At 39.2% G+C, this 22,190-nt stretch overlaps 1 protein-coding gene across 10 annotated transcripts in view; it reads right to left on the minus strand.

The window, feature by feature from the left end:
* PTPRM (protein tyrosine phosphatase receptor type M) overlaps nucleotides 1–22,190 on the minus strand; it is a 1,075,005-nt gene that overhangs the window by 235,126 nt on the left and 817,689 nt on the right. For 4 of the 10 annotated variants that reach the window (XM_073631370.1, XM_073631369.1, XM_073631367.1 and 1 more), the window contains 4 exons: nucleotides 14,561–14,712; nucleotides 12,796–12,870; nucleotides 8,226–8,252; nucleotides 1,146–1,223 (listed from right to left, as the gene is read on the minus strand). In XM_073631370.1, the coding sequence (XP_073487471.1) occupies nucleotides 1,146–1,223; nucleotides 8,226–8,252; nucleotides 12,796–12,870; nucleotides 14,561–14,712 (332 nt within the window). The remainder of the gene's footprint in view (nucleotides 1–1,145; nucleotides 1,224–8,225; nucleotides 8,253–12,795; nucleotides 12,871–14,560; nucleotides 14,713–22,190) is intronic. The other 6 variants (XM_073631373.1, XM_073631376.1, XM_073631375.1 and 3 more) reach the window with 3 other exon arrangements.

A 22,190-nucleotide genomic window follows, 5' to 3' on the forward strand; every position in this document is an offset into this window, starting at 1 on the left:
GAGACGGGGTATGAGGTTGAACTAAAAAGCCATAGAAAATAGGAAGCTAAGTGCTAAAAATTTTAGTGGATCTATGATTGTATACCTATTAATAATGAGGGGCAGGGTAACAAACTTTTTGGGATTTTCTACTCAGAGCTAAAAGTGGACCCTTGTTGGAGAAACTTAGAGTGGCATTAAAGAGAGATGCCCAACACCTACACACTTTAGGATTGGGATCAATAGATACACTTTCATATTTCAGGTGCTGCACCATAATATTGTGGCTCATTCGTTATGGTATAATGGTTCTCTATGAGCATAATTTTTTGTCAATCAAAGGCTGCTTACAAAGATACCGTTAGGGCTCGGGGACATCTCAGTGTTATCACACTGCGCTCTTTGAGTTACGGGTCTACTTTTATTTTGAAAGTCGAAAACCCCTTGGGAATTAACCTTTAGTGAGGAAGTATAGAAGCTGCCATTTTTGATTCCTCCTTCTGAAAATGTTAGTTCTCTGGTTGTCATGGCAATCCAGTGGCTTTAGTACTCCCTAAGTGACTAACTTCGAACAAGCATCCAGATTAGAAGTTTGCTTTCACTTTCTTAACATGCATGTTTGCTCCAGGTCAGAGTCTCAAAATACTGAAGCCAGGAGCAGCCTAGCAACTAACAGTTTCACAAAGAGTTCAATAGCAACTTCCCTGTTTCTCTCACTAAAGGTTTCCTCTAATCCTACTGCAGTTTACATATTTTATCTAGATGAGTGTTTTTATTTAATGGTGGAAGCGATAAAAATAAAAACATCTTTTCATTGTCTGATAAATTAATAGGTCAAAAGTCAAATGTCCACAAATATTGCTTATGTTATAAAATTATCGTTTAACTTAAATTTATTCTTATATAAGTCCAAAGGCTATACTTTAAATGGGTTTCTAGCTGGGTATGATGTATCTTATAATTTATGTATTTCATGCACATGTGCATAATGAAGACATAGATCTATGAAGGGATATTACTTAAAGGTAACATAATATATACAATCTACTACATCATGCCTAAAAATAAGATACGACACAAAGGACAAAAAACATAATGCCATTTAATTTTGTTTATTTTTAATTGTCAAAGAATCCATCAAATTTTTGTATCACAATATATCCAACCTAACTCCAAATCCTCATGAGATTCTGGTCCAGTCCTGGTTTTCAAACTCCCATTCTGGTCCTGGTATTCCAGATTTTCTACAGAAAATTAAAAATGCCATGACCAGAATGCATCGAAAAAACAGAACATTTGAAACAAAAACAAAGAAAATCAGTAATAGGAAAAGATAACAACACCCCCCCCCTTCATCCCCCACAAAAAAAATTGTACAAAATGTTTACATTGAAGATAAGTTATATTAAAAAATAGATGTATACAGTTTTATAATGGAATAAAAATAATCGGTCATCAGTAATACATATCATGCAACAGTTTAATAAAGATCTCAAAAGCATCACAAACATTATATAAGCTTTCACAAAAGTATTTACATACTAAATGTTGCGGGAAGTACTCTTTAAAAAATAACATCTTTAGTGCTGTTTTCCTTCATTGAAAACATCCATTTGATAAAAAGCCAAACTCATATATATTTACAAATGCATTTTCTTGCATTTTATGAAACACTTGTTACTGTGATATTTAGATTAGGCATTCAGACTGTACATTTATTTAGTAGGTCTAAATACTTAGTAAATGTTTTCTGCTATGAAGAAAAGTTCAGTAATCTGACTTAGAATTACGTATCCCCTATTATACAAATAAACGTTTGTATTTCTTACATTCTAATGAATGCATTATATGGCAATTAGTTTGAAAGGTGTGGCCTGCTTTTGCCTATAACTTTTATTTTTATAAATTTAATACATATTTTAGGAAACATAAAAGTATACTTTACTGCTGAAAATATAAACATATGAATGTACAACTTAATATATTAATACACTAATTAACTTTTACTATATTTTATATACATACGTATTGCTTCTCAGCCTTTTGGCTAAGATTAGGTGTAGATTATATATATATATATATATATATACATATATATATATATATATATATATATATATATATATATATATATATATATATATATATATATATATATATTACAATTTAACTGGTGTGGCTGTTATGCAGCTATACATACTACACAAAATATACACAAATATGGTGGACAATTATAACAATTTCGTTATAGGGTCCAAAACACTTCCTTCTCATTACTAACATCATTTCCACTTGTACTTGTCGCTACATTACTAGGCCCCCTTACTGCTTGGCTCAATAGTTGCTGCACTATCTGTTATATAAGGAAAAAGTGCGATCGGATTGTGTTGTCGGAAATTTCGATCGTGTGTGGGCTCCATCTGACTTTTTCTGTCGGAATTTCCAACACACAAAGTTTGAGAGCAGGCTATAAAATTTTCCGACAACAAAATCAGATTGGTTAAATTCCGATTGTGTGTACACAAATCCGACGCACAAAGTGCCACGCATGCTCAGAATAAATTAAGAGACGAAAGCTATTGGCTACTGCCCCGTTTAGAGTCCCGACGTACGTGTTTTACGTCACCGCGTTCAGAACGATCGGATTTTCCGACAACTTTGTGCGACCATGTGTATGCAAGACTAGTCTGAGCCAACATCCGTCGGAAAAAATCCATGGATTTTGTTGTCGGAATGTCCGATCAATGTCCGAGCGTGTGTACAGGGCATTTAGGTATTATTTTAGCAATTGATATGCTCAGTGATGGACAAAGTCAGCGAGGGGTCCCTGTGCCGAAATGATGCATTATAACTTACTGAATTGTGAGGAAAAAAAAATGAACTTTGGAGAGAAAGAAAATCACACAGTAAATTGGTAGTTTTAGGAGAAATGCCCATAGACCTGGAACCCAGCCAGGATACCTTCAGTCACTGAAGGTACCCTGCTTGTCATCTGGTCACTGAGGTTCTAGGGCCCATCACAGGCAGGAGAAGCCCCTACCTGCAATGGGCCCCAGGACCTCAGAGGCCCTTGGTGCCTGTATGGACTGCACTGATGTGTCCACCACTGGATAATCTTCATTTAAAAAACATCACAAACAGCGACGTTAAAAACTTGTAGCTTACATGACCCTTGTTAAAAAAGCAGCCCAGTCCTTATTTACTGATTTATGTGAAACTGCAAATAAAATCAGAACCTACAAATGACTAGGTATTATTGTTGGCATCTTTGGCATTGCGGACATTACCTAGAGGAGAGCAAATTTCTTTGGTTAGTAAGGATCCACAGGGATGGTGGATAGGTTTATCAATATAGTTGAAACAATTTCTAGTTTTATAAGCCCAAAACTGATAAATAAAAATCTCAGGAGTAGGAGTATTTAATTGTAAAGTGTAGATATTGGGGGTCTCATGTAACATATTCCTGATCTCTACAGTTCCTGCAGCGTATCTGCAGCCTTTAACTACACCTGTAGCATGTTCCTAGTCTCTAGTGACCATAAGCAGAATATTGTTTGTCTCTGACAGCCTTTTGTAGCACTACATATACTGAAATTGACCCTCTGAAGATGCGAAGGACTGCAGTTGAGTTCTCCTTTTTATAGTAAGTTGACCACCACTGTTTTATATCCTACTGGGACAAATTTACAGGTCCAGTTTCATGACAGAATTTTCTTCTATTCATAAGTGATGCATGTTGGCATCCCATTGTGTACAGACAATGCTGTGCACTATAAATACAAATTTGATTATCTAATTTATTTTGTGAATTAAAACTGTATGACAGGCTTACTTGTCAGTGTCAGAAGTGCTGGACAGAGATAAGCGAATGAAAAAAAATATCTAAGATTTTACTTAATAGGCTTACTATAATCCTGCAATTAAATCTCACAGATTTATTCATCAAAACTGTGCATTTTCTTCCCTCAAGGGACATTTATATGTGTGATAAAGCCCTTCACTAGATGGACAGAAGGGAAATTCTTAGAATTTGTAGATATTGTGATTCATATCCTAGGCTGCCATAGATTGTGTAATTGATATTTGACATGGCCTGGAGTGTTCCAGATCTGTTCATGGAAGAAGGTACTGTAGGTATTTGACTACTAAAGTTAAAACAAAATTGTGTTTAATCCTACATTTTAAAATTCTTCTCCTATACCATCTAAAATAATTTTTTTTATATTATATTGGTTGTTCATAAAAATTCCCCAGCCTTTTTCAAATGGTGTGGTAAAGAGACCCTTTACATCCAAACAAATAGGCAGATGTTTACAAAAACTAGAACAAGTTCTTCTTCACACGGTTTTTAAGTACTTGACCTCCAGAAGGTTTTACCTCCTTCATGACTTGGGCATTTTTTTGCTATTCAGCACTGTGCTACTTTAACTGGCAATTGCACAGTCATGCATCACTGTATGCAAATGAAATTTACATAATTTTTTTTCACACAAATATTTTTTTTTAGGGGGGGGGGGGTTGCTATATAAATTAAAAAAGACAAAATATTTTGAAAAAAATAAATATTTTCTACTTTCTGTTACAAAACATATCCAATGAAATCAAATTTCTTCATTTATTTTAGACCAATATTTATTCTGCTACATGTCTTTGGTATCAAAAAAATCCCACAAAGTTTAAATTAATTGGTTTGTGTGAAAGTTCCTTTTTAGAAAGTATACAGTCTGAGGTATTTAGTAAAAGGCATAGTGAGTTTTTCGAAGTTGTAATTTTTGTCACAATTTTTTGGAAAATGAAGAAACAAAATAATTTTTTTTTTTACAGTTTATTTTTACATACTGTCATCAGTGTAGTACAAGGTCATCATATGGTGGTGACCATGGATACTGACTGGTGACAAAAAAAAACATTTATTAAACAATTTTTTCAACATTATTTCTTTTTTTTTCTTTTTTTAACATTTTTTTTTTCTACATACTTTCATCAGAATAGTGCAGTATCCTCATAGTGATCAGTGATTTTTTTTGTACACTTTGATTGCTGTTACAGTGATCATCACTGTAACAGCAATGTTTTGAACTGTCATGCATGGGTTACATTCATAACACCTGTCATTTACTACTGTGTGTTGTGATTGGCCCACAGCTATCACATGGTACAGGGTGCTGTGTTTGTCCCAGGTACCGTGTGATAGCTGTGGGCCAAACACAGCATCACTATAGGAAGTACAGCTGTTATGAATGAAATTCATTTATAACAGCTTTGTTGACAATGTGATCATGTGATTGCATAGCGATCAGATGATCCCCCGGCTCAAAGCGGCTGGGTACGAGGAGTCGCAGTCCGCTGTGTCCAGTGGACACAGCGATCAAGGGGGCAGCAAGCTGTGCACCCCTAACCTGGAACAGACAGGATGATGTACATGTTTGTGATCCTGCCAGCCCGTATCGCCTTGCCGCAGTAAATTTACTGTGGCCAGCAGCAAGCAGTTACAATGTATACGAGCAGAGTGTATAGAAACTTTTAACAAATCTTTTAGCAAGCTTCAAATAGCTTTGTTGAAGCTTTAAAGGCCTTAACAAAACTGTTTAAAGCTTGCCAAAAGCATCTGCAGAAACGTGATGTACACACTGCTCTTTTAAAAGCTGAAGATCATATGAACAAAGTCTAAAAGCAGGCAGGCTGCTAATAAAATCCAATCACATGTCCCATAAAGAATCTGCTTGGTATAAGTGATTGTTTCAGTTCCAGGTGTTGTAGAACAATGAATAAAGTTCAAATTTTTACATAAATGTGTCCATATGCTGCTATGACATTCCTTGGTAATGTTACGTAATTCTGTGTGAAAGCCAAGCTGAAGATTAATTCATCAAATGTTTCCTCCCTATGAGGCATCCGGATACACGTTTAGGAGATCCCTGTCCTAGTATGATAGAATGCCAAGAAAAAGTTCCTAAATTTTAAAATGGTATTTTAATGATTCTGCAAATGTCAACAGGAAAAAACAACCATGGCAGTACCTGTATGGAGTTTGCATGTTCTCCATGTGCTTGTGTGGGTTTCCTCCGGGTACTCCGGTTTTCCTCCTACACTCCAAAGGCATGCTGATAAGTTAATTAAATCTTGTCTAAATTGGCCCCAGTATATGTATGTATGAGTGTGAGATAGGGACCTTAGATTGTAAGCTCCTTGAGGGCAGGGACTGATGAATGTTAATGGCTGAATATATATATTTGGAGTGCTGCACAAACTGATGGCTCTATATACGTACCTGTAATAAAAAAGTAAAAAAAATACCAGACAGCCAAGGCTTTTCAGGGGCTGGGCACTCCCCCTTCATCAGTAGTACTGTGTATGTTAGAGGTTTTATTCTAAGGGCCCATCACACCGGTGTTTTGAGCTGAATCCACAGCCATTGGTGTGCCCTGTGTGACACAGTGCTGAATGCACTGAACCCAGCACATTGCACTGTTTACTTTGTTTCACAGAACTTTATGGAAATGTAACTGTCAGCATACTGCTCAGCCACTGACATGGGGCACCTTTTAAAAGATTATCCTCCTGGTTTGGATTGAATTTTTCCAACATCTTTGTTCTGGGTCGAACTGATATTTAGTTTATTTTAAAGTCTGATGAAGGGAAATTGCTGAACCCCCAAAATGCATTGGCTGCCTGGTGTTTTTCCTGTTGTCATTTGTGGAGTCAATAATATACCACTTTGGACTCAAGAAAGTGAGTTGAAACTCAAATGTACTTCCCAAATCAGATTACTTTTGTATTCTGAGAAAGGGTCCTTTTTTCTTGGGAGCTGCCAAGTGCAAGCCATTTGGCTTTATAAGGACTTTCATTATATACCAGGGATCTGAATCCAGTGTCTCATCTACTTCTACCTAGTATGATAGGATGTCAGGCATCTTACTGTTGTCACTCCTCTGGAAAGGAAAACCATAAATTAGAGGTTGAACTGCTAACAATTAACTGAGAGGTTAATAGCCTGTCAAACAGTTATCATGCTAGGTAACAAGCTCCTAACCTCAAAGATCTGAAGGATCAATTCTGAATGCCTTAAGGGCATGCAATCTATAAACTGGTTTCACACAATTCATTATAACAGACCAGGAATTCATTAATATCACTCAATACAGCATTGAGAAATAACTTCATAGCAGAAAACACAATGCAATAACCCCCTTCTGACTGCTTTGTTCTGTTTTATATGACTTGATTACATGATATTTTTGCAAAATCGAAAGTTCAAGATTTTTTATTAAAGGACAGTAAATCAATCTGTTGAATGGATCTTAGCCAATTGAATAGATGATGTTGAAAGTACACCTGACATCAGGTCCCAGACCAGTAAAATAGTGATAACTGTAAGTAGTTTGATGGCTCTGCTCCTTGAAGATATTATAAATTTTTAAACAAGAATGCTTCACATTGATTTGTAGATGTATGACAGTTAAGATCTGATATGTTTAATACAATTTGCAGTGCTTGTTTACAAGTGAAACAAGTTCAACATCTTCTATTGTTTGAGTCTGACTTCATTATAAATTCCTATTTGATGTACAAAACTAATTACGAAGTACCTTAAAGTTGACAGCACAAGTGTTCAATGAAGAGAAAAAGCATTTATTCTACAAAAAATGTCTGAAAGATTAAAATTTACAGGTGTGAAAAATAAATACTTGTAAAATTAGACTGTTCTACCAAAGTTAAGGGAATAGAAAGACAGAGGCATGAGATTTTTAGACAAACATTGCAGATCAGTGTTAGCCAACATTTGGTTCTCCAGCTTTCACCTGGGCTACAATTCCCATCAACCCTGGAAACTCCATCCAGCAAGTAATTGATGGGAGTCATAGCCCATTAGTAGCTAGCAGAGTCATTTCTTGGCTGCCACTGTTACATGTTTTACTTTAGAAGTATTCAGCTCCAACATGCAGTCACAGTGAAAAACTGTCCCACGAAAATATTGTAGTATAAGATTGTGTACAAGCCAAGTGGGCAAAGCTGTGATAGATTTGAATGACCCCCACGTATACAAAACAATCTTTAGTAGCACCATTTAATGAACATTGAATACTTTTCTTCATAACATGTTCAGCATTTGCATGTGTAAGAATCACTAGAGTCACTGCTGTGTGAAGAGCCAAACACAGGACGCATGGGTAAAGTCTCTTCTGCTATCACTGTCTATCCTAGTCATTTGTACAGATAACTTTTATGAAGGGAAATGATCTCACCTAGAATTGCAGTTGGCACAAATGGATCTGCCATACACCACAAGCAGGTCAAAGCAGGAAGAAAAAAAGGATAAAAGAGAGAAGGAGAAAACAGACAATAATTGATGCAAATTTTGAAGACTACAGATGCAAGGTAGATACATGTTTACACATAGGGAAGGTTTATAACACCGCTGCAAAAAAGGTCAAAGAAAGTTTACTCTTATCAATGGCATTGTCTAGAGGATGGGTGAGTCTAGCACAATAATGAATTCAGTTCCCCCATCTCTGCAATGCATCGTTTTAAAATCCTATACTAAACACTTCTGGTTGCCAACTTGCCCATTATGTCAAACCTGCAGAAGGTAAGCTGGCCATAGATGGATCTTTTTTTTAACAGCCAGCCAGCTAATTAAAAAAGACTAAACTGATTCCTCCAACCACACATTCGAGTCCCCCCCCCCTGCGCTATTGTATTCCGGCGGCTGGACATCCGCCTTCAGAATACACTGATCAACACTGCAGCCGATTGGCTGCAAATGCTGATGGATCGAAAATATACTGGCAGGACTGTTTGGGAGGAACTGATTAGTGGATCAACTCCTCTCTAATGGGAACAGCCATACATGGATCAAAATTTGGCCTATTCCTACTGAACCATGTATTGCCAGCTTTAAGGAAGGACTTGCCTGGGAAGCAAGCTGATCAGACATACATATTACAACACTACACTACTACCACAGACAGAGCCATAGACAATCTTTCCTTTAACATCTATTGGAAAAGAAAAATGTTGATTCCATGAGTGGCTTTTGGATTTCTTTAATGAATCAAATATTCCCATTGCTCCTTGTATGATTACAGCAACATTTAGCTTTTTCATATCTCCAAAGAGCATGGATACTATCATTTAAAATCTGCAGAAACATCACTGTAGAACTATATTGGCTCAACAATTTACATTACACTTGAAATGAAGAACACTAGATCTAAGGTAGGGTCAATGGTTTCTTTGACTGGATTGCAGATAATTTTGCCATACCATTAGTAGATTAGTGCACACCTGATTCATTCAACAGTCCAAAACATATTCATTATTTCTTTTGTATATGGACACAGTAATTTTGGTGTATTTTACTGCATTTACTACTGTATTTTACAAAAGCCACAGAAGGGATGCCAGAGGACCATGAAAAAATCAGGGCCTGTATTCGTACACCTGCAATCTTGAAGAAAAAAATATGCTGCAAGGTAGGCTATCATTGAACGTTTGCACTGGCACTGCTTTTTTTATCCATGAGGGTTTTAGGGTACTTGTAAATAGTGTTCTGTCTTGCTTGTTGTTAACCGACTCCTGTCCTATATCAATAATTAAAATGGCCGCTGCATATGGCTTTGGTAAAAAGGTTAGGTTGTAGAAAAGTTCACATTGATATGTTGCTGAATAACAATGGAGCTTGTTATAGCTAATATTCCAATCCATAACTCTTGCACTGATACAGTAATACTGAGTCATAAAACGGATTTTCAGGCACATTTAAAGGACCTGTGTGCACATGCACAATTTCCAATCTCAGCGTCCATATGCCTAGAGCAGAACACTCACAGTGAGGATCAATAAGCAACAAAAACAGTGTTAGGTCAGCTGTGCCTATAACATCCTTTTCCAAACAGTGCTGAAAAAAACCTATGAACACAAATCCTAATACTCAGCTACAATTATCAATATGTATGAAAGTGATATTATTTATCTTAGGTCAACGGAACAATTAAAAAATAGTAATACAAGCCTTTTTTTTACCAGATAGGTGCTTGAAAGAAAATTTACTTTAACCCATTGAAGTTCAGCTTCTCAATTAGCTTTTGTTAACTGCAAACAGGTTTTGTATTACCATACAAGTCTACTGCAATGCAAAGCTTGCTTGAATCAGGTCAGAAGGAGGTCAATACTAGCTCAAATGCACCTATCAATGAATTCTGAATGATCTTAGTGTCTAAAACTGATGTTGAACTGATTTAATTGACACAAGCCCAAAGCTTGTTGACAGAGACCCTTATTGTCTCAGTGCAGAGTAGGAAATGAACTAAGGATACTGATAGAAATGTTCTTCTTAGCATACTTTTCATACATAAGACCTCTTGTGTGTTGTTTAGCTGGTAATACAGTATTCAAACATGTTTCTCAGCAGTAAAGCTTTACATAGCATCTGGACCAGGGCTAAAAGTGATTCTGGTATATAAGGCACAGCTGCTCATACATGTGTACATGGCGAGCTTTGCTGAGCATATTTGAGCTGTATCATTCATATATCATCAGAAAAAAATGCTGATTTGGTAATAATTTTGGAGATCCAACTAGAAATGTAAAGGTATTGTGTATTAAATCAATGCTGAATGAAAGTGATAATGGGAAACCCCATCAATGCTCACATACATCTACAAATATTGTACAACTTTCAGCAGAGAATGGTGAATGAAAGACAGTGAGAGAATAAGTAGCACAATTCATGCCTATTGTGTTGGTAAAAGTTGCTACAAAAACCAGTGTTGCCAATATAAGTATCCATAAGGATTGTAGTGAGATATTAAAAATGGTTGGCATACAGTTTTTTTTTTTTTTTAAGAATGTACCTAATTCCCTGTGGTTTAACAGCTTCCACAACCATTCCTGTAACTAGAATAACTTGCTTTGACGTCTGTGGATCTGCCTGGCAATGCTTGAAGTTTTATTGACTGGCAAATGCCATAAATTCCAGTAGCCTGCACAATTCCTGCAGTAATATAGGGAAAGTAATGGCTCTGAAGATTCAAGTTCAGTTGTAGTAAAGACAGCAGTGACAAAGAAACTTGAAAGAATTGCTATCTTTGCTGTGAAGCTGAGGAATATCAGCGACTTCACAGTTACCTTGCTGGCATGTGACTTGGCTCTAGTTAATTGGTGCTTCTGGGTTATTCACTGCTTCTTTCTCTCACTCATATAAAGATACTGAAAGTACTGAATAGCACAGATGCATTTTTTTAAAGCATTATAACTACTGCCAAGTCAAACACAGCCTAAGCCGATATGAAATCTGCTAAACTCGAGGTTTCCTGAGCGGACTTTGACATCACCAGTACTCATGCAGCTGTTGATATGGGCAGGAAGCAGCTAAATTCCCCAGACTTCGTAATGGTTTCTATATAACAGAAAACTAAACAGCTAATGGGAATGATTGGGGAATAACTTGCAGTACTGCAGCACAATACTGTTTGATGAACCCCTTTTAGACCGCTTCTTTTCCCTTATAAACCTCACAGAGTGGCGCATTTATATGCTCAGAACTATGAACAGTTTTGGAAAAGTGATGGCAACCCAGTTAAAAATCAACATAACTAAAGCATTATCTTTGATGTTGCAGCATGGCAAAAAATTTGCAGTCTACACCTGTTCTGTTTACTTAAAGCCCAACTACACCCAAAAAATCTTGCTTTTTAAAAAAAAATTGGACAGAGAGGGGCAGGGTTAGAACTCCTTTCGTGTTCCTATTTCTGTTTATGTCTCCATTTGGGAGATTTCCCCTTCCTTCCTTCCTTCCTAGGAACAGGGTATCACTGGGGCAGGAAGAGAACGTTATAGAGACAGACAGGCTGATTTACCAAGGGATGAGTGAAGATTCACTTCAATAACCCAATCATACGAAAAGCAAATTCCTGCATTTTTATTTAATCTGCACATAGCTGGATAACTGAAATTAAACTTTACACATTTTTTTTATCCATGAATATTCTCAACCACATTAAGAAATCAGCCACGATGTGTTAAAGGAATAGAGCTTCTTCTGCTTTTTCCCTATCTTCTCTGGTACTGGGGACCTCAGTTTCACAAATTTCTTTTCCTGGGGTAACAGGGACAGGTCGAGAGGAAAAATCTCCCCAACAGGGGCATGACAGAAATGAAAACCCTACTGTAGTTAAACCATTTCACACTCTATACATAACTAGAAAAAGTTACTTTTTAACTGGTCACTCCCACAGCCTCCCTTCAAACCAAGACCTTTGTGTCCTAACATACAGTATATGGATCTACCCCATGGAAGAAAGACTGAAGATGAAGGTGTCTAGGAAAGGTATGCTTACCTTTGACAACACTGTTTACAGTATAGATACCTCCTGTTGCACCTTGAAGACAGTGTGCTGACTCGTCGTTGACTGACATCGGAAAGTACTTGCTTTCTTTATTGTTTTGAAATTCTATGTTACCTCACGTTTTTGTTTATATGTTCTTGATGCTGCCTACTTCTTTTGTTGTTAGCTCATTGAAAATTTTAATGAATCTTTACGGATGAAAAAAAAAAGTTTGGGCTATAGCTGGGGCTCATCTTACAATGAATGACATTAAATGAACACTCCAAACCTGCCCCATAATCAGCCATGACATACTCTACCATCACTGCGAGCAAAATATTTTCATGAGGCAAGATGCTCTTTACACTTGATCTTAGCCAAAAGGCCGAGAAGCGATAGGCAAGATGCTCTTTAGCTTTCTGCACACATGCTGAAAAATAGAATAATGATTGAATAAAGTAGAACATTATTTCTATATCCTGCTTACCTGGATAGTATGAGTTGGGCACGGTTGTACTTAGAGTGTTTGTTTTCATTGTGAATGAAGATGGTGATGAAACAGCTGCAAAGAAAGAACAAGAATTATTTAATCTACTGTAGTAGACATCTGGCATATTAACATTACCGCAGCACCCTGGTGTGAATGGCCCCTCGGAGTCCATGTACAAAACCAACACGCTGCATTGTTATTCATTGTTAATTGCACCTCAATGCACATATTTAGTGTGCTGCAGCATACTGTATATGCATTGTACTGTACCACAATGTACTGTACTGTGTCCTAAAAACCAGTGCAGGACCCAATAAAGGTACATTGATAGCCCATGCCAAATAAATGGACCGTCTAACACAAAATATTTAAATGCATGAATTTGTAGCGGATGGGCCCTCACTAAGCTATTTTACTAAGCAGTCAGCACAACCTACATATGCAATGAACAAACATAGGTACACCTATTAAAAAAAATATGATTTCTTTTTGATCTTCTAATTAATGGTGTCAAATTGATGACTGTTTTTTTGCCATGGTGCTGAAAACAATCAAAAGTGCAGGATGAAAAACGTTTCTTGACAAAATTAAATTCTAACAGTAAATGTGTTTTTTGATTGGGAAATTCCATTCATTCCATAAGTGAATGTTAAAGGCAAACAAATGTGTGAAGTACTTTCACCCAAGCCGGTTTCTTCACTGGTCTTCAGCCCTCTGTGCCGGAATTTTAACTGTGGGCAGCTAGCTGTGACTCCTTGAGGCTTCACAGCTGGCTGCTCACTGCGAATGCAAGAGCCGCGATGCACTTTGTGAATTATCCTGCAGTCTTCTGGGACCTGTGATGTGTCTGTAGGCAGGGATGGGGGGGAGGAGAACATCAGAAGTGGGAGCGGGTACCTGTCAAAACCAGATACCCACTCCACCCCTCCAAAAAAATCTGGCAAATATGTCAGAGGAGGGGGGGGGGGGGAGAGCTGAACTTTCCCTTTTGGGTGAAGTTCTGCTTTAACATGTGTTATCTTCATAAGTACACAGTATATAGTGCATTTAAATGCAAACGCTGATTGGACAATGATGGAGCGGCAGCAGATTAATAAGGTTATTCCTTTATTCTCTCCTCCTAGTATTGTCAGACACTATCAGACTCAAATTTAGGATGTAGGTTTGTATGCTAGAAAATACATGTACTATTTTTTAATGAATGCATAAATGAATTTAATGGTATTTCAAAATACCTGCCTGGAGTCCCAGTTTAAGGTATTGTCAGCGTTCCTGGAAATCCCTTTAATGCTGTTATTCTCAGGGAACCAATAAGCTGAAAAAGCTCAGCCCACACAATGGGCTTAGGAGCCTGGAGACTATAACTAACATGCCGATTTCCTTAATGCTTAAAAAAAAAAAACACAACTCCAAGCTATTCTTAAATGAGGAAAATGGAAATTATTCACAGTGTATAATAGAAAAAGTACATCATGCTCCCAGCTATACTCTGGGCTTTGACAGCAAAGACAGGCAAACTTGTTATGATTATTAAGAGAAAGCCCTTGATGCATCAGTGGCTGCTCATTACAATACGCAATGTGATTTAAGGCACAGCACGGGAGGCACTGATTTTCCATAAGTGACTACTTTGTCCATTAAATTGATTGGTTAATGAGATGGAAAAGTCTTAAAAGTCACTCTTATTCACTTCAGTTGCTTCCTCCTCCATGCATTAGTAAAAATAAAACCCAGTGCTGGAGCAAAATCATTTTGAACTTACATCTGCCATTTAGATTGTGCGTGTCCATGAAAGAGAAAGCTTCATCACAGTTGGTGCCTTGCTCCGTGTAGCTTTTATCCATTGAATTCACCATCACTGTCATCTCCTGGCGGGTGCTGCTCAGGGTCTCTTTCCGCTTCTTTGCCAGTTTCCTGGAAAACAATTGGCACAAAAAACAATAAATCACTACTGCTACATGACATTACACACACGGCTACATGATTATAGTACATCCTGTACTAGCCGACTACCTTTTTAGTTAATGCTTTTCACAAGGCTGAGTTAATACATTTACCCATCTGAGCAGAAAAAATTTCCCTTGCAGATGACATGCTACGTGAGAAAAAAAAAGAGCACCTGTCTTGGGTCACAGGTTTTCATAGCAGAAGAATGTATGGGTTAATTGAAACTTGCATATTTTATTCTTACATTTTTTTTTTTTTTTTTTACAGTTGAACACAAAAGATTTTTATGATGTTGATGCTGCTTGTGGTCTGTAGTTTTCCCTTTTATTAAAGTGTTGGTGTACCAGCCTGTGAAAGCATCCGATCAAACCGATTTCATTTTGATCAGATGCTTTTAAGGGCAGAGGAAAGATTTGGGGTCGAAGAGACCCCAGATGTCTCAGTAAAGAGAACCAGTTACAGTTACTGTTGTTCATCCCTTTTTAATAGCAATAAAAGTGATCCAAATTTTTTTTTTTAAAGAGAGTGTAAAAAAGTTAATTTTTTTAACCACTTGAGCCCCGGACCATTATGCTGCCTAAGGACCAGAGGTCTTTTTCCAATTTGGCACTGCGTCGCTTTAACTGCTAATTGCGCGGTCATGCAATGCTGTACCCAAACGAAATTTGCGTCCTTTTCTTCCCACAAATAGAGCTTTCTTTTGATGGTATTTGATCACCTCTGCGGTTTTTATTTTTTGCGCTATAAACGGAAAAAGACCGAAAATTTTGAAAAAAAATGATATTTTCTACTTTTTGTTATAAAAAAAATCCAATAAACTAAATTTTAGTCATACATTTAGGCCAAAATGTATTCGGCCACATGTCTTTGGTAAAAAAAATGTCAATAAGCGTATATTTATTGGTTTGCGCAAAAGTTATAGCGTCTACAAACTAGGGTACATTTTCTGGAATTTACACAGCTTTTAGTTTATGACTGCCTATGTCATTTCTTGAGGTGCTAAAATGGCAGGGCAGTACAAAACCCCCCCAAATGACCCCATTTTGGAAAGTAGACACCCCAAGGAAATTGCTGAGAGGCATGTTGAACCCATTGAATATTTATTTTTTTTGTCCCAAGTGATTGAAAAATGACAAAAAAAAAAAAAAAAAAAAATATTTACAAAAAGTCGTCACTAAATGATATATTGCTCACACAGGCCATGGGCCTATGTGGAATTGCACCCCAAAATACATTTAGCTGCTTCTCCTGAGTATGGGGATACCACATGTGTGGGACTTTTTGGGAGCCTAGCCGCGTACGGGGCCCCGAAAACCAATCACCGCCTTCAGGATTTCTAAGGGTGTAAATTTTTGCTTTCACTCTTCACTGCCTATCACAGTTTCGGAGGCCATGGAATGCCCAGGTGGCACAAAACCCCCCAAAATGACCCCATTTTGGAAAGTAGACACCCCAAGCTATTTGCTGAGAGGCATATTGAGTCCATGGAATATTTTATATTTTGACACAAGTTGCGGGAAAGTGACACTTTTTTTTTTTTTTTTTTTTTTTTTTCATAAAGTTGTCACTAAATGATATATTGCTCACACAGGCCATGGGCATATGTGGAATTGCACCCCAAAATACATTTAGCTGCTTCTCCTGAGTATGGGGATACCACATGTGTGGGACTTTTTGGGAGCCTAGCCGCGTACTGGACCCCGAAAACCAATCACTGCCTTCAGGATTTCTAAGGGTGAAAATTTTTGATTTCACTCTTTACTGCCTATCACAGTTTCGGAGGCCATGGAATGCCCAGGTGGCACAAACCCCCCCCAAATGACCCCATTTTGGAAAGTAGACACCCCAAGCTATTTGCTGAAAGGCATGGTGAGTATTTTGCAGCTCTCATTTGTTTTTGAAAATGAAGAAAGACAAGAAAAAACATTTTTTTTTTTTCTTTTTTCAATTTTCAAAACTTTGTGACAAAAAGTGAGGTCTGCAAAATACTCACTATACCTCTCAGCAAATAGCTTGGGGTGTCTACTTTCCAAAATGGGGTCATTTGGGGGGGTTTTGTGCCACCTGGGCATTCCATGGCCTCCGAAACTGTGATAGGCAGTGAAGAGTGAAATCAAAAATTCACGCCCTTAGAAAGCCTGAAGGCGGTGCTTGGTTTTCGGGGTCCCGTACGCGGCTAGGCTCCCAAAAAGTCTCACACATGTGGTATCCCCGTACTCAGGAGAAGCAGCAGAATGTATTTTGGGGTGTAATTTCACATATTTCCATGGCATGTTTGAGCAATATATCATTTAGTGACAACTTTGTGCAAAAAAAAAAAAAAAAAAAAAAAATTTGTCTCTTTCCCGCAACTTGTGTCGCAATATAAAATATTCCATGGACTCGACATGCCTCTCAGCAAATAGCTTGGGGTGTCTACTTTCCAAAATGGGGTCATTTGGGGGGGTTTTGAACTGTCCTGGCATTTTATGCACAACATTTAGAAGCTTATGTCACACATCACCCACTCTTCTAACCACTTGAAGACAAAGCCCTTTCTGACACTTATTGTTTACATGAAAAAGTTTTTTTTTTTTGCAAAAAAATTACTTTGAACCCCCAAACATTATATATTTTTTTAAAGCAAATGCCCTACAGATTAAAATGGTGGGTGTTTCATTTTTTTTTTTCACACAGTAATTGCACAGCGATTTTTCAAACGCATTTTTTGGGGAAAAAACACACTTTTTTAAATTTTAATGCACTAAAACACGCTATATTGCCCAAATGTTTGATGAAATAAAAAAGATGATCTTAGGCCGAGTACATGGATACCAAACATGACATGCTTTAAAATTGCGCACAAACGTGCAGTGGCAACAAAATAAATACATGTTTAAAAGCCTTCAAAAGCCTTTACAGGTTACCACTTTAGATTTACAGAGGAGGTCTACTGGAAAAATTACTGCACTCGATCTGGCCTTCGCGGTGATACCTCACATGCATGGTGCAATTGCTGTTTATGTTTGACGACAGACCGCCGCTTGCGTTCGCCTTAGCGCGAGAGCAGGGGGCGACAGGGGTGTTTTTTTTTTTTTTTTTTTTTTTTTTTCTTTATTATTTTTTTGCTTTTTTAATCTTACTTTTAAACTGTTCCTTTCATATTTTTTTTTTTAATCATTTTTATTGTTATCTCGGGGAATGTAAATATCCCCTATGATAGCAATAGGTAGTGACAGGTACTCTTTTTTGAAAAAATTGTGGTCTATTAGACCCTAGATCTCTCCTCTGCCCTCAAAGCATCTGACCACACCAAGATCGGTGTGATAAAATGCTTCCCCAATTTCCCAATGGCGCTATTTACATCCGGCGAAATCTAAGTCATGAAATACTCGTAGCTTCCGGTTTCTTAGGCCATAGAGATGTTTGGAGCCACTCTGGTCTCTGATCAGCTCTATGGTCAGCTGGCTGAATCACCGGCTGCATTCTCAGGTTCCCTGTTGAGACAGGAGAGCCAGAGAAAAACACGGAAGACGGTGGGGGGGGGGCATTCCCTCCCACGGCTTGTAAAAGCAGTCTAGAGGCTAATTAGCCGCTAGGATTGCTTTTACATGAAAGCCGACCGCTGGCTGAAAAGAATGATACCAAGATGATACCTAAACCTGCAGGCATCATTCTGGTATAACCACTCAAAGTCGTGAATGGCGTACCTGAAGACAAAAAAATGGTTAACAATGGTTAACAATAAAGCACAGTAAAGTGTAAATAATTACACACCTGAAAAACAAACATGATAAAACATAATAACAATAACAATAACAATAAAACATTGCAGAATAGAATACAGTAAAAAAGAGCAGAACAATAGAGAGAGAGAATAGAGAGAGAGAGAACAATAAAACAACAACTATTTTTTTTTATTTCATATTTTTTTTTTTTTTTACACTTTTTTTGTAACTAACTTTTATAACGGTAACCGGTTCCAGGTTCGGGTCTCTCAAAATGCGATGGCATCTTGGGAGACCCTGTGAAAGTGTGTCTAGTCTGTGCAATGCTGTACCCTACGCTAATACTCAACTAGTGAATGGTAGCGTTCAAAACATTCACCAATGCAAAGACCAGGATTGTCAGGACAGGAGGGACAATAATAGCGGGTGTCACGCCTATATCCGCGCTTGCTGCAGACACGACATCTTTTTTGGGGGGTTCGTTGGGTAGGGGTACTCGGGAGGACATAAAAATGCCTCTCATGCAGCCGACTGCATTTGGTTGGGGATGTGAATGGGGGAAGTACGGGCGCTGCAGAAGCAGTGGGTTCCCAATTAGGATTGGCGAATGCAGCAGGAAGGGCACTATGGGCACGATGGGCCTGTGTTTGTCTTTTTGGTGGCAGCGGGACACTACTTGTGCTTGCCACCTCACCAGCTTCAACTGCACTTATGGGACTCGCCACGTCACCACGTGTTACTGCAGTGCTGGTTTGACTACGACCGGGGTGTACTAGGCCGCTGGCGCTTGCCAGTTCACCAAAACGCTACCAAAAAACGTTAGCGATCGCAGGGATCAGGCCTGACTCTGCGAACGCTGCAGTTATGCGTTTAGTGTTTTGTAAGTGTCAGTGATCGATCGATACTGCACTTGGGTGGGCTGGGCCGGGCCGGGCGGAGGGGCAAAACGCAGGTGCTAGCAGGTATCTGGGCTGATCCCGCTAACACTGCGTTTTTGGGAACCCTAAACTGCTGGTGACGCTAGTATAGATCTGATCGGATCAGATATTGATGCGATCAGATACTATACCACTAAGGGAGGTGTACGGTGCGTGCGTGGGTGTTAGCGGTACTGGCGCTAATCTGACGCTGCCTGGGGCTGGTGCTTGCCAGTTCACCAAAACGCTACAAAAAAAACTGTTAGCGATCGCAGGGATCAGGCCTGACTCTGCGAACGCTGCAGTTATGCGTTTAGTGTTTTGTAAGTGTCAGTGATCGATCGATACTGCACTTGGGTGGGCCGGGCGGAGGGGCAAAACGCAGGTGCTAGCAGGTATCTGGGCTGATTCCGCTAACACTGCGTTTTTGGGAACCCTAAACTGCTGGGGACGCTAGTATAGATCTGATCGGATCAGATATTGATCCGTTCAGATACTATACCACTAAGGGAGGCGTATGCTGCGTGCGTGGGTGTTAGCGGTACTGGCGCTAACCTGACGCCTGGGGCTGGTGCTTGCCAGTTCACCAAAATGCTACCAAAAAAACTGTTAGCGATCGCAGGGATCAGGCCTGACTCTGCGAACGCTGCAGTTATGCGTTTAGTGTTTTGTAAGTGACAGTGATCGATCGATACTGCACTTAGGTGGGCTGGGCGGAGGCACAAAACGCAGGTGCTAGCAGGTATCTGGGCTGATCCCGCTAACACTGCGTTTTTGGGAACCCTAAACTGCTGGGGACGCTAGTATAGATCTGATCGGATCAGATATTGATCCGATCAGATACTATACCACTAAGGGAGGCGCATGCTGCGTGCGTGGGTGTTAGCGGTACTGGCGCTAATCTGACGCTGCCTGGGGCGACGCATATCACCGCCGGGCGATCAGGGGGCTAAACCTTTATTCGGTAATAAACGGCGGGTGCCCTGACACTATAAAAAATAAACGAACTAACCAGCGTCATCCGTAACGGTTATACGGTGATCAGTGGTGAAAGGGTTAACTAGGGGGCAATCAAGGGGTTAAAACATTTATTAGGTAGTATATGGGGGTCCCTGTCGCTATAAAACTCTGACGGCGAACCTAAATATTTACCTCACTAACTAGCGTCACCAGCGACACTAATACAGCGATCAGAAAAATGATCGCTTAGTGACACTGGTGACAGGGGGTGATCAAGGGGTTAAAACTTTATTAGGGGGGGTTAGGGGGGTACCCTAGACCTAAAGGGGGGTAATACTAACTGTCCCAACACTGTAACTGTCACAAACTGACACCAATGCAGTAATCAGAAAAAAAAAAAAAAAAAACTGCTGGTGTCAGTTTGTGACAGGGGGGGGGGGGGTGATTGGGGGGGGATCGGGGGGCGATCGGGGGGGGGATCGGGGTGTTTTGTGTGCCTGGCATGTTCTACTGTGTGTGTGTGTGTTGGTGCACTCACATAGATGTCTTCTCTCCTCGGGCCGGAACGGAAAATACCGACCCGAGGGGAGATGACATCACTTCCTTTGCTGCTGTTTAGCATACAGCAGCAAAGGAGTGTTTTCATTGGCCGGCGGCGATCGCGAGGGGGGGGCCACGAACGGATGGTCTCCCCCTCATCACCGATCGCCGCTGGACAAAAGACGACCGCCTCGGGCACCGGGGGGGGGTCCGATCGGACCCCCCACCCGCGGAAGGCAAATCACGTACATGTACGTGATTTTGCCTGTCCGTGCCACTTTGCCGACGTACATCGGCGTGAGGCGGTCGTCAAGTGGTTAAAATAAAAAGGTGGCACATACATAAGTCATGCATGCACACATGTAAATAGTGTTCGCACCACACATGCCTCACATGCCCACATGTGAGGTATCACCACAAACGTTATAGCGAGAGCAATAATTCTAGCACCTCCTGTGTAACTGGAACTGGACCTAAACTGGTAACCTGTAAAAGCTTTAAGGCGTCATCTATGGCAATTTTTAAGTATCATAGTTTGCTGCCATTGCACGGGCGTACACAATTTTAAAGCGTGACATGTTAGGTATCTATTTAATGGGCATAACATCATCATTAAAATTCATCAAATTAGGACCTCTGCTTAAATATATACTGTTTGGTGGTTCCAAGTAATTTTCTAGCAAGAAAATTTGATTTTTAAATGTAGGAGGGGAATGCCAGAATTGATCCTGTAGGCAAGTGGTTAATTAGTATTGCAGAAAATGGAGAAGTTTTCATCTTCACTGAAATCCCAGATAGGTGACATATGGTCTTTGCTGCTCGACAAGGTTCTATACCACTTGCCAACCACAATGCGTATATATAAGTTGCAGTTTGCAAGTGGTTTACTGGGGAAACCATCAGCTATAACCCTGTTAATTTTTTTCTCATGAAAGCGGTCCGAGCAGCTACTTTACCGCTTTATCGCTTTCAGAAGCAGTGGGAGGGGACTGCTTGCCGATGTTTCTCAGGCTTACCATTTTTACCGGGGTGCCCAAGAAAAGATCCAATGGGTCAAGCAGCTGGCCATAGAGATTACCAGAGACCTGATCATCTCTGATCGCCTCTATGGTCTTGGAGGACCAGAGCGACCTTTTGACGTCACTTTTGGTATAGGGTAGAAGTAAACAATTTTTTTTTTATAAATCAAAAAACCTTATTGAACCTAAATTAAATTCAATTACCAAATAACGGTATTTGGGATGAAAAAGGACTCTATCTTTCACTGCTTATATTCTGTACCCATACAGAGCAACCAGACCTGATTAAATATTCCTAACTT

This window comes from Aquarana catesbeiana, linkage group LG05, assembly GCF_042186555.1.
Source record: "Aquarana catesbeiana isolate 2022-GZ linkage group LG05, ASM4218655v1, whole genome shotgun sequence".
NCBI classification, from domain to species: Eukaryota; Metazoa; Chordata; class Amphibia; order Anura; family Ranidae; genus Aquarana; species Aquarana catesbeiana.